General features: G+C 38.6%; 1 protein-coding gene across 2 annotated transcripts in view; it reads right to left on the bottom strand.

Annotated features, from left to right (window-relative positions):
• The window catches only part of LOC101858504 (transcriptional adapter 2-beta), a 57,667-nt gene that overhangs the window by 41,672 nt on the left and 2,489 nt on the right, over positions 1–13,506 (bottom strand). For both annotated transcript variants that reach the window (XM_013085353.2, XM_013085354.2), the window contains exons 3-4: positions 2,026–2,126; positions 1,662–1,753 (exon numbers count right to left, since the gene is read on the bottom strand). In XM_013085353.2, the coding sequence (XP_012940807.1) occupies positions 1,662–1,753; positions 2,026–2,126 (193 nt within the window). The remainder of the gene's footprint in view (positions 1–1,661; positions 1,754–2,025; positions 2,127–13,506) is intronic.

Below are 13,506 nucleotides of genomic sequence, written 5' to 3'. Positions count from 1 at the left end.
CTCTTTTCTCATTGACTGCCAAGTTTCGCTTTCATCCATTGAGAAACAAGCCCGTACGAGTGAATGAAAATAGGGCACCGTGAGAAAACGGGTCCGGTAAAACAAGCCCGCAGCGCCTATACGGAAGTCCCCGATTTCGGTCACACTCATCGGCGCTGCGTGGGCCTTGCTATATTTCTTCGAAATCCCTATACTATTCTGCAGCAACAACAAAAAAGAAAAAAAAAACAATAGTTAATGACAGTATGGTTTGCACATTGAGCATGTGACTTTTGGTTGATTTTTAAAAGCACACTTGCTTCCCTTTCGGACAACAAAAACCTTGTGTGTATGAAAATAATTTAAAGAGAATACAGTCGTCTCCCCCCAAGATCCTACCGCTTTCAATCAAGATCCAACTGTTTAGAGAAAACAGAATTTTTCCCACACAAAATTCACCCTTAACCCTTAAGATACCCCTCTGACAACTTATATATATTCAGCCAAGACCCCACATTTCAGATCATAATTTACAGAACAAAAACCCAGGTCGGCACAACTGATCAACCATGAAGTGAAAATTTGTGACCATTGTACTGCCCATTACGTCACAGATTAGCCACTCATGAATGTGATCAGAGCTTTGTGGTAAATAAATCTCCATGAAACAGTACAATGTTTGCCACAGACAGGATCACACCAAGGTGTAAACTTGTCTCAGTGTTTGTTTTCCAAAAATATCATACTCGCACCAAAGCTTTCCACTTAAAACTTACATCACAAGCTGAGATTCACATCAAACTGAACTCATCGGTGCTTCTGTTTTCCTGACCATTGCAGCAGTTGTCTCTACACCTAAATTTGCTAGACAGACTACATTTTAACTGGTGCCATGATACGACAGAGGCGGGGGAATTCCGTCAGAGATGGAAGGCTGTTCATTTTGGACAGGGAAGAGAAATGGGATCCGTGTATATCTTGGGAATCGCGATTGGATAAATGAAAATTGCATGCCTTATACTATTGTGATTGGTCATCAAGGCTGACCACTCTTTGGACACAATAAGTCATAAACCCAACCAGGGTTCACGTCAGTTATATTCAAAGCAAAGGGAGACCATTTCACCAACTGTGGGCCTGACCAAGAGTCAACATGGATTCTCCCCTTGGAGCGTTGGCTAAGATCCAGAGCGCATAAGATCCCACATCTACCTTGCTCCCAAACACTGAGATCTTTGGTGGAGACTACTGTACTACACTTCTATACTTTAAGGTCTCAAAAAGATTTGAAAGTCTAGATCTAGTTTGTAAATCTTCTTTTTTGCGTTCCCCTGCGAAAACTCAAAGGACAGTCAACTGCTGATTCTTCAACTTGCAGTGCAACGGATTTTTACGCATGTAACTGATTTTTATGTATGCGGCAGTTTTTTCTATTTCGTAGACTGAGTATTTTAAGTTTTGATAGGTGTTAATTTTGAATTTGGTCCTGCGGCGGCTGAAGCCAGGACATAAAGGGAGAAAATTTTAGAGAGGTTTCAATTCCGGGATCTTTTGAATAAGAGGTGAACACTACCTCTAGCCCACAAAAGTCCCTATCTTTTAAGTAAAAGTCACTTTCTCAGAGTGAAGAATACCACTGACGGATAATTTTAAAAATTTTAACAACTTGATTGGGTACTTACAATCACCTATTACGCCGTTTACATAAAACCGTCGATAGTGATCTTCACATTGAGACGCTGTTCTTGTTTCAAGGTGGGCCGCTGCTCCATTCCTGCAAATAAAACGAGGGTTTCATACTACAGTCAAACCTGTCCACCACAAACGTAACTGTTGGGGAGAAAAGTGGTCATTTAAAACCTGTTTTCAGTGAGTTAAAAAAGCTGTGGTACTGCTCATCAAACGGTGATCCTCAGAAGCATGAGATTTCTCAAAAACAGTGGTCGGGTCTAATGACAGATCTTTCAAGTGATCCAATCAGAATGGAAGTGCTAAAACATTTTTTTTTCAAAAAGCTTAAACTGATACTTCTTAATCATTACGTACCAGTTCCCAAAACCATATTGTTCCACCGCATCCAGCAGCATATTTTCCTCTGCCAGAGACCATGTTTCTGTATCTTCAAATATGCAGGGTCCTTGATCGTTCTGAAAATGACATTTCAGGGAAAAGAATTATTTAATTAGATATTCTTAGGGCGAGGTCATATTACAAGCGAGAGAGTGGGGCTAGCTGTGCACGAACAAAAACAAATAAGACAGATACATTTCTGTTTGGTTCTGTAATGGAAAATTATACTCTTGAATGGTTTTTTAGTTTTAGTAAGCGTTTTACGGCACTTGCAACACAATATGGTCATATAAGTGCCGAAGATTAGAGGTGTTACAAGAGAGTAACAAACACAAAAAAGAAGGAGGGGAGATAAAGACGATAGACGTTTGATAGGAAAGAAGAAACAAACCAAACCAGAGCATCCGCCAACCACCCACACTCTTGAATGGTTTAACTCATTCGCTACGCCGAGCCGTGGGGGGGGCGGCGCTGCTAAAGTGCCGTCGGTACGCTAAGCCGCCCACGGCAGCTCGGAAACCGATCTTCAATTTTAGCTTAGATTCTATTCCAATCCACATATCCATGTTAAAATAAAGGTCATAATATAATGTTGACTTCCGGGTCAAGCGTTTCCACCGAAAATCGGAAGTTTCGATTCAATTTTGAAACACAATTTCGAAGTTTATGCGACTGTTTTATCGCGATGCTCAAATTATAGCCCAGACCCCAGTCTTTTTACTTTTACACAACAAAATATATCATTATTTTGCACACTAAAGTGTAGAAATGTAGGACTCTTCTTTAGAATATTGATACAATTGGGCTCAAATTGCCATTGCTCTGTTATTGAGAAATCAATATTTTTCAGTGCTAGATCTGGATCTAGATCTAAATTGTCAAATTATTTTTTTCTTTAAAAAATCACTATTTTTTGTGAAATTACACAAAAAATACCACTCAAAACCTGAGTAGGTTTATTCCAAATGCAACTCTGAATAATTCCATATACGATACAAGTGTTCTTTTCTGTTTGTGAATGCATCTTGTGCATTTTTCAAGATTATAAAATTTTTGTTGGTTTTTTTTCAATATCGATGTCATTGATCCAAATGTGCAAATTTTATGGAATGTATAGATTTATATAAATAACTCCAAATTTTTCAATATTTTCCAGTTCTATATTCATTTATGGTTATTTTGATGTATCATTTGACTAGGTGCAAACATATTTTTTTAGTTTCACCGATGACGATTAATTCTTTATTTTCAAATTTTATCCGCATCCAAGCAAAATTGTGTTGCATAATCGTCTCTTACAGGAACCAAAGTATAAAAATGCACAAATAAACATTACAGATGTATTCTACAAATCATACTGAAAATTTCGGTGCATAATATGTTAATTTTTATATGAATTTCTGGCACCAAAGACCTTTGAACGGCGCACTAGTCATAATTTCATTTCGGCTTCCTGAAAAAATTCGTCCACAAGCCGAAAATAATACGTAGCTAATGAGTTAACCAATCAAAATTAAGAAAAAAATAAGCCTAGGCTAGGGTCAAGGCACTCCGTGGGTTCTGTTAGGGATAACATGTTTATGGTGTTTTAAACAAAATCCAATTCTAACATTACAATGACACATTAAACTAGGTAGCATAAACACTGCCTGGCGGCCTTCCGAGCGTGTGGTATTGGTGAAATCGGGATAATTCAGATCTTTCGCTATAAAAGACCAAATGCCTTACACCTTGTAAAAGTTCAGCTTTTCCTGGTTACAATGGTGTAAGTTGATTATATCTCCGATTATTAGGAGCTGGAGAATCGCCGAGGAAAGCAAAGCCCCTCGCTGTCGGAATGCGTGGCCAGCCAGGTAAAAAATTGACAAGTGTGCATTCAAATGCTTCATTGGTGGAAAACTGTAGAGCTTTGAACGTGCTTTCCTGTGGTATATTTTTGGCCTTTGACGTTTAAACAAAAAGCCTTTAAAAATACTGTCAAAGTTTTCAAAGATCATTTTTTACTTTTACATAAAATATGTAAAATACCCACTCAAAAAAGGTACCAATAGAAAGATCAGTTCATTTCCTATTAGAATAAAGCAATCAACATGGAATTATTTAGTATCAATCCCGCAAAACTTGGAAAGCATGGGACCCCCACCCGGGGTACACTACAGAGAGCCGACTCGCTCGCCGTGGGGGGCCGGATCAATGTGTTTTTGTCATAATAACGACAGATCATCGCGTTTGAGGCGATAAAATACTGATTTGTAATGATCTCAGCAGGGTTGAGTTGATTTAAATCAGTTGATTTTTTTTATTTAAATCAACTTGATTTTTAAAATAAAAATCAGTGATTTAAATCACTTATTTTTAAAATTATTTTTATTCAGTTTTTACATATTTAAACATTTAGAATTCCTTTCCTTGGTTTTATTAAACAGATATATATAAGGTTTAGTAGACCAATATCATCATGCTTAAAAGTCTGCTTTCCCCCCTGTCACTGTAAAATTTATTGTAATACAGTTCTCAATTTACTTTTTTTTTCATAATTGAAAACCAGGGTTGGGTTGATTTAAATCAGGTCGACTTAAATCAGTTGATTTTAAAAAAATTTAAATCAACTTTGATTTTAAAAAATAAAACTCAGTGATTTAAATCACTTTTTAAAAAATGTATTATTCTGTTTTTACATCTTTAAACATTCAGAATTCCTTTCCTTGGTTTTATAAAACAGATATAAAGTTTAGTAGACTAAAATAATGCTTAAAAGTCTGCTTTCCCCCCTGTCACTGTAAGTAGTAATATAATACAGTATTCAATTTCCTTTTTTCTTCATAATTGAAATTAGCATTTTCTTTTTCTTTTTAGACAAACACAAGCGCGCGCGCACACACACACACTGTAATAAAATGCAAATTTATCTATGCATTATTACCCCCCTCCCCCCCCCCCTCCTTTTCTACTGACATTTTCTTCATTTTAAATTGTCTGTAGCCATAATTCACTTATATAGCAGTTATAAGGCTTTCTAAAATTGCAGTTGCTTAAATTAATAATTAGTTAAAATAAAGACAATGCATTTTGCACTAAAAGAACATACTTTTAGCCACCAAAAATCCCAAACTGTGTCGACATTTTTTTTAAAATAAAAAAAATCCGATTTAAATCTTTTATTAAAATTTTAAAAATCACCAACCCTGGATCTCAGTCTTGTAAAAAATTAGGCCGTACAGCGAGCGTGCCTGGAAAGGTGTGTTTTCGCCATGAATACCATGGGAGCGTGTTAATCAATGATGAAAATAACGCTCTTTTATAGCTTTCTATTTATAAAGTGTTACGAACACACTGCCAGTCTAGCCGTACTTAGATCTAAGTTTGGCCCTATCAACTCAAGCCTGTTAAGTACACAGGTCTCATTAGATCTAGATCTAGTAATTATTCAAGTTCAAATAATGCAAGTCAGTAAGGCACCTTTTGGTTTTGTCAGAAATACAAATACTTTAGGCATTGCAAACTAAAAAATTTAATTTACAATTCAGCCATCAATATTAAGTACGGCTAGCCTGACAGTCTAGCCGTCCTTAAGTACGGCTAGCCTGGCTGTCTACCCGTACTTAAGTACGACTAGACAAGAAGTCTAGCCGTACTTATCTTAGGCCCTATTAACATTAGAAAACAGGAGGTTTAAAATACATGCACTGTCATTAAGGCACCTGGTTTCGTCTCAAATACAAATACTTTAGGTATTGCACACTAAAAATTTATATTTACAATTCAGTAGGCCTATTTTTTTTAATGGTCAGTCTAGCCATCATATTTAGAATAAGTACGGCTAGACTGGCAGTCTAGCCATACTCAAGTACGGCTAGCCTCTTCCCATGAAAAAACCCCTCTCATAAGCTGATAAGACATTACGAGTAGTTACGCCCATTCAAAAAGCCTTTCTAGACGCTCTTGTTGTTATGAATGATCTGGGCTTCGAAAGGGGATAATATCTATAGGCCAATTTCCAAATGTTTTGCACTCAAATTGTTCTTTTTACCAGCACAATAGTATTCAAAACTATCAAACAAGCTTATTTTTTACGAAGTGACTATTTCTCCGAACGTTCGGGAAAATAAAGTTGAACTTTTTTTATTTAAATCAACTTGATTTTAAAAATAAAACTCAGTGATTTAAATCACTTTTTAAAAATGTATTGTTTTTAGGTCTTTAAACATTCAGAATTCCTTTCCTTGGTTTTATAAAACAGATATAAGGTTTAGTAGACTAATATAATCATGCTTAAAAGTCTGCTTTCCCCCCTGTCACTGTAAGTAGTAAATTAATACAGTATTCAATTTACTTTTTTTTCATAATTGAAATTAGCATTTTCTTTTTCTTTTTAGACAAACACAAGCGCGCACACACACGCGCGCACACTGTAATAAAATACAAGTTTATCTATGCATAATTACCCCCCTCCCCCCTTTCCTTTTAGACTGACATTTTCTTCATTTTTTGTCTGTAGCCATAATTCACGGATAATAGCAGATTAAGGCTTTCTTTCGCAGTTGCTTAAATTAATCATTAGTTAAAACAAAGACAATGCATTCTGCACTAAAAGAACATACTTTTAGCCACCAAAAATCCCAAACTGTGTCAACATTTTTTTTAAATAAAAAAAATATAAAAAATCAGATTTTAATTTTAAAAATCTGATTTAAATTTTAAAAATCGATTTTTTTAATTTTTGTTTAAAAATTTAAAAAATCACCAACCCTGCACGGTAACCGTGTACTTAGTTTCGGGGGGTGGGTGGAAGGGGGCTTGAGCTAGGTGCACGGACGGTAACTGCTTCGCTCCCTTCATGACGTTGACTTTTTTCCTTTTTTTCACCGTGTAGTCTCAATGTCACACACACGGTAACCGGGCACGTAGCCTCAATATCTACGTACACGGTAACCGGTAACCGGGCGCCTCTCATTATCTACATTCTACGAACACGGTAACCGGGTATTTTGTTTCGGGGGAGAGGGGGGGGGCTTGAGCTAGGTGCACGGTAACTGCGTAGCTCCCTTCATGTAAATCAAAAAATGACCCCAATCTACCACCTGTCATCTTTCCTAAGGGAGAGCAAAATGAAAAGAAACTGAAAATCTGCGAATGAGAGAGTTAAAAACGTATGCTCTTGATGAGGTCATACCTCTCTTAAAACAAAGGACAATGAAATAAAGGGATCCTTGACTATCACCCATCCAATGAAACGCGGACCTTTTGGTTAAAGAACGCAGCTTACTAGCCAATTACGTACAGGGCTTGCACCAATGCACGCTTTTCCGTAGCAGGAAGCTCTAGTAATAATAAAAATTCTAAATACTAAAAGTTGCTTCCAAGTTCAGTTTTTGTCATCCGATGTTGCCTTCAACCCCACCCCTCCCCTCGACTGTACCTTTAAAAAAAAAAAATAATTCCCCTATTCCAGAGCCCTATACTTCGCACAGCGCAAACGTTGAATGAACTTTGGTGACCCGTACGATCACTGGTACTCACAATGTGATGCGAAAGTACAGGTTCACTGACCGGTCACGATGTCGAGCCCGACAAGACGCTTGTATAACTTTCTTTTTTTCCGCAAGTGAAAGCACAGGACAATGATTTATTTTCCTGGCGACACAGCGTTTGTAATGCACATCCTGTATGTTACAAATGTTGTGTTAATCAGACTGCTGCCGGCAAATTTCTGGGTGGTAAAGAAAGCGAAAGTAGATCGAGCTTCGGTACCACGCATACACTTACGCTTGCAGCCAAAGCGCCCTGTTCATACCTAAAACTATCTTTTGTTTTCGAAAGAGTTAGCACTTGCAACAAAATAAGTTTCTATTAGTGCCGAAGATTAGAGGTGCTAGTGTTACAAAAGAGTAACAAACACAAAAAGAAGGAAGAGAAAGATAAGGATGATAGATGTTGAATAGGAGAGAAGGAGCAGATCACGCCAGAGCACCCACCAACCACCCATTAATACTATCTTTACACACACCACACTTACAATCACACACAAAAATAAACACAGAGAGAGAGAGAGAGAGAGAGAGAGAGAGAGAGAGAGAGAGAGAGAGAGAGGGAGACACACACACACACACACGCACATCATGCATCTACACGTGTGAATAGCCTCTAAATATATTCAATACTTAGCATGTTACACACACACAAATCACACAACATACACATTGGATAAAACGATATGAGGATAGCTCTATCGTTTGAGTTTGTCAGAAGTAGACTTGACTATTATGACCTTGTAAATGTAGTTACATTATAAACAAAAATCTCCATAGCCCCACAACGATATTCTTTCTGTCTCTAAACACACACAAATCACACAACATACACATTGGATAAAACAATATGAAAGCTAAAAGAGCAAATAAAAAATGAATGACCAAGGACATTTAAAAACTAGAGAAGACAGTTAAAATCAAACATATGGAAAAGTACATCTTCAGCTATGGTCAACACCCAAAGGCTATAGTATTTGGTCTAATGCTTGCTTTTCTGCACCAAAGGGTGTGACATCACAGCATTTTGAAAACCAACTTCATCTTATTTAAATCACATGGGTCTCAACTCAGAATTCTAAAAAAGGAGGAACTTTCCAGGTGATCGCAACAGAAGCCCATTTTGGCGAAACACCCATTATTATTATACTGTTGAACCCTAGAATGCTGCAATGAAAACCACCAATTTATTAAAGCAAGGTTATTTCACACCAATTTGAGGGTTTGGGAGATAAATTCAAGCAAGAGTCACGCACCAAATTTACAATCTTGATTACTGGTACGTACAGAAAGTGGTGGCGCCTGGGGTCTTGTGTGACTTATTTAATATTTTCCCTTCATCATATTCGCCTGTATATATAAACTATATAAAAATGAATCTTTCTTTGAGCCTAGAACCAGAATATCGACTGTCATGATTCATATCATATAAATAGGCCTATATAATAAACGTGAAAGACAAAAATTAATGCTCTAACTCAAAGTACAGTAGAATAGCCCCAGTAGACTTATTCAGTGTGAGAGGTGGAAGAACTGTGGGAGGGCAAGATGCAGTGATACTGAAAATCTGTGAATCTTGTACAGAAAGCTAAAATATACTGCCACCAATCCAATGAAACGCGAACAGAGCTGTAAAAGTACTTTTAAAAAGGTACTTAAGTACAAATTTAAGTACAATCTAAAATTAGGTACCGCAAACTGGCCGTGCGACCCCGTGACGCACTGTCACGGAGACCAAAACCCATATTTTTACCCTCCTAAAACACTGTGTGATCATGCATACACACAGACACTTGATATATCAGAAGAAAGAGGAGTTTTTCCTCTTTTTAGTGGCATTATTTATATGAATCAACGATTCTTTTGAAAGCAAAATCTTGCGGGATAAAAGACAACACAATCGAGGTTTTCACCGCAGCGGCCGCGCGTTTCGTGTATTGATTTTTAGAGTGACCTCGGTTGAACAGGAACGGGGAGTGTATGGTATTAAATACTGCAATCTGATTCATCAATATTTCAAGATGAAAAGACGCTCTTTCCGGTGATATATTTTCTAAAGACTGTCTTTAAAGAATTAATAGAAGGGATTTGCGTGTGAAAACTTTCAGTGCTGTTTTTTTTATGGAACCAGTGATCGGACTGACTACGGAAATATATCAGCAGAAAGCCCATCCATTCCTCTTCAAGAATAACACTGCCATTATACGCAAATAAACACCGGACGCTCCCCGCCGGCTCGCAAGCAGGGCACCATCGCCCCGGTTTCGTATAAATTCTCTTCTTCCCTTCAGCGCAGCCCGGTGCGCAGCCGATAAGCCGGCGGTCGCGAGTGGTGATTTTAACCTCCCCTTGAATTTCTTGCCTTTTTGGTCAAAAAGCCATGTTTACGTCAATAAATTTCCATCTTCTGGTTATTTGATAGCCCTGAAAAAAATTGAACTTGTTCTCTATGTGCATAGGTGTGTGTCTACAAGTTTTTGTGAATGTCCATTCAAATTTAAGAATGAGAATGTTGTGACATCTCAAAGTGTAGACATTTCGCAATTAAAAAACTTACATTTTTCTGCAACTTCAGATGTTCATAACTTAAAAATGAAGCTATATATGTATAAATTTGGTATCAAAATGCTCAGAATGATAAATTCTATAAGGTAGTGCAGTTAAATATGAAATCAGAGGACTTTGAAATTTCAGTTTGTGGTACCTACTAAAATATGTACTTAAGTATGTACAGTAAAAGTACTTTCCTGTAAAATGTACTTGAGTACAAGTACTTTTAAAAAAAGTATTTATAAGTACATTTTGAGTACTTTCTGCTAATATGCTAAAACACTTCAGTGCTGATGCAAAACATCATATTGAATAACATATCTAGTATATTTGACAAATTCGGCCATTTCTTACTAATAATGTAAACAGTATACAAAGCATTTGAATATACGCACTGAACGTAGGTGGAAATGGTCCGTAAAATTGAAAAAAAAAAACCCAGCAAACAAACAGCCGCAACTAGTGAGTAAGTGATACTATGAATGGAACATGTTTGAGCAAGACAATATGATCAAATGTAAGTCAGTCCTAGAGGTCGGAAAGTAGGAAAAGTATCCAAATTGGAAAATGTAGAGACAAAATTGCTCTAAGAAAATATAAAATTGACGAAAATGGCCAGCAAAAAAAAAAGTGCATTGAAGTCTTCATTAACAAATCCTCAAGGAATCAAGGTAGCCTTAAGCACAAACCACAATATAAAGGAAAAAAGAAATTTAGGTAGCCTAAAAAATTGTTAGATTGATATACATTGAGAACTCAGTTTCAGTTGTTTATAATAGTGGTAAGACAGAATTTGGTCACACTGTTTAGTCCACGGCGCCCACGGGAAACCAAAATAGGCCTACATGTAATTTCCTAGAGTCTAGTAAGTGTAGTGTAACCAAAAATTCTCTACTACAGTAGCCTCCGCCTAAGATCCCAGTGCTCGGGAGCAAGGGAAATACGGGATCTTAGCCGACGAAGCCAAGGAAGAATCTACAGTGACCCATGAACTGACGTGACCCCTGGGTGGGTTTATGACATGGCGAGCAAAGAGTGGTCAACCTTGATGACCAATCACAGAAGCATGGTGGCATGAGGCATGCCATAATGTTATATCGTACACTCATTAGCATATCGTCTCGAGATCTTTATCTACGTTTATCCAGTTGCCCCTCCCCTTTACCAGTCCAAAAATTGTAGCCTTCCATCTCTGATTGAGACGTACCATTACGCTGTGACCACACCAATTAAAATTCAGGCTGTCTCGCAAATTCGGGAATAGAGAAAAACTGCCTTCCACTTAAATGGTCAGGGAAGAGTTCACAGTTCGATGTGATCCTGCCTGGAGCGAACTTGTAGGCCTTACCCACCCAGCGAGTGATGAAAGTTCAGGTGGCGAGCTCAGATGCGAGTGCGATGTTTGGGGAAAAGAAACGCCCATCGGTCAGTTCACACCTCGGTGTGATCCCGTCTGGGGATCATTGTACCGTTTCATGGAGTTTTACAACGCTTGTGATCACATTCACGAGAGTGGCTGATCTTTGACGCGACGGGCCGTTCTTTGATCTCAACTTTTAACTTTTGGTTGATCGGCTGTGCCCGCCAGGGTGTTTGTTCCGTAAATTATGATCAGAAATGCCGGCATTTATTCTTTTCATTAAGCTTCAATAGTACTCAAAATGTACATGAAAAATACTCAAAAGTGCTTTTATAAAAAGTATCAGAGTACAGTAAAAGTTCTGGTTCTCAAAATGTACCGGAGTACAGTAAAAGTACCGAAAATTGTAACGTAAGTACAAGTACCGGAGTACTTACAAGTACTCTGTTACAACCAGCTCTGAACGCGAACACTTCGTTTTCACAAAAGGCCTGCACCCACGCACACTTTACTTAGCAGAGAGCTGCAGTAGTTATCACAATACATACAGTCGAACCTGCCCTGACGGCCACCTCTATAACACGGCCACCTGTACAAACGGCCACTTTCCATTTCCCCCCTTGCGTTTTTTCTATATAATTTAACTGTGTAAAACGGGCACCTGTCCAACGCGGCCAACTTATTTCAACACACAACCCCTATCACACTAAGCAATAACACCCGTCTAAGACGGCCACCTTAGTGACTCCATTTCGTTTAGTCATAAATTGTGCTTTGGCCCCTGGCGTTGTGGGCAAGCCGTCACAATTCAATCACCTGTCGTTGTTGTTAGGTAGTCCCTCCAACCGATCATGTTGCGTAGGCCCCTCCTACTGCTGACCAATAGCTACCAATTTTCAGCTGCTGGTGAGGTAAGCGTGTGATCCCTCATAACCCATAAGCCCCGCCCAGAACTTAAACACAAATCATAAGCGAGATGAGTGGTCACTGTTTACCCAGTCTGTAACAAAGTAACAAAGGACGTCAACATGAACTTGTGACAGAAACGTCGCTCGTTCTCTGAGTGGTGGCGACCCAGGAGTTTGTTTTTACTTCGCACTCGGTCTTCCTTGTCTGATACATTTCGTTTTATTGTCACTCTTTTGCGAAATCAGCAACAAAATAAAAATTACAAACAAAATACAAACCACCACCACCAACAACAACAAAAACAACAATGCGGCTACTTTCGATTGGGGCCTCTGATAGGAAAAATTTGTTTTCTTCTTCTTGATCAATCCTGCCTAAGACGGCCACCTGTCTTATACGCCCACTTTTCTCCTTGACAATGGGTGGCCGTCTTACACAGGTTTGACTGTATTTGCTTCCAGTTTCACGTTTTTTGGTCTACTGATGTTGCGTCCAGCCCTCCCCCTATCCCCGAGTGCGTCTTTTTAAAAAATCAATAATCTCCCCCCCCCCCCCACGATTCCTGAGTCCTGTACTTCGCAGCGCTCAGAACGCGCGCAGGTTCATTGACCGGCCACAATGGCAAACCCGACAAACCGCTTGTATAACTTTCTTTTCTTCATGTTGCCCCTATAAGTGACGACACAGTGACAGATATATTGATTTACTTTCATGGCGACACCACGTTTGTAATGCCGAACCTGCATGTTACAATAATTGTTGCGTTATCAGACAATTATTGACAAATTTCTTGGTGGTAACGAAAGCGAAAGTAAAGGCTTACGGGCCGCTCAGTTATGAAATTTAGAGGGTATCATGCTGGTCTATACTATGAAGCGGCTGACCCTAGTGCGCCTTTTCGAAAAAGCGCGAACTTTGCGAACAGAGTTAGAATCTACCCTACTTGTGTGAAAAACAATAATAGTGACACTCTTTTTGGCTGAGTGAACTATCTCTTGAACCTTCCGGTTACCGTGTACGTAGACACTGAGTAGGTAGCGTAAACACGGCCTCGCGGGCACTCGCGGCCTTCCGAACGCGTGGTATCGGTAAAATCGGGTTAATTCCGAT

This window comes from Aplysia californica, unplaced genomic scaffold (genome assembly GCF_000002075.1).
Source record: "Aplysia californica isolate F4 #8 unplaced genomic scaffold, AplCal3.0 scaffold00367, whole genome shotgun sequence".
Taxonomy (NCBI): Eukaryota; Metazoa; Mollusca; class Gastropoda; order Aplysiida; family Aplysiidae; genus Aplysia; species Aplysia californica.
The sequence above is the reverse complement of the archived record's forward strand: the minus strand, read 5'-3'. Positions and strand labels throughout refer to the sequence as shown.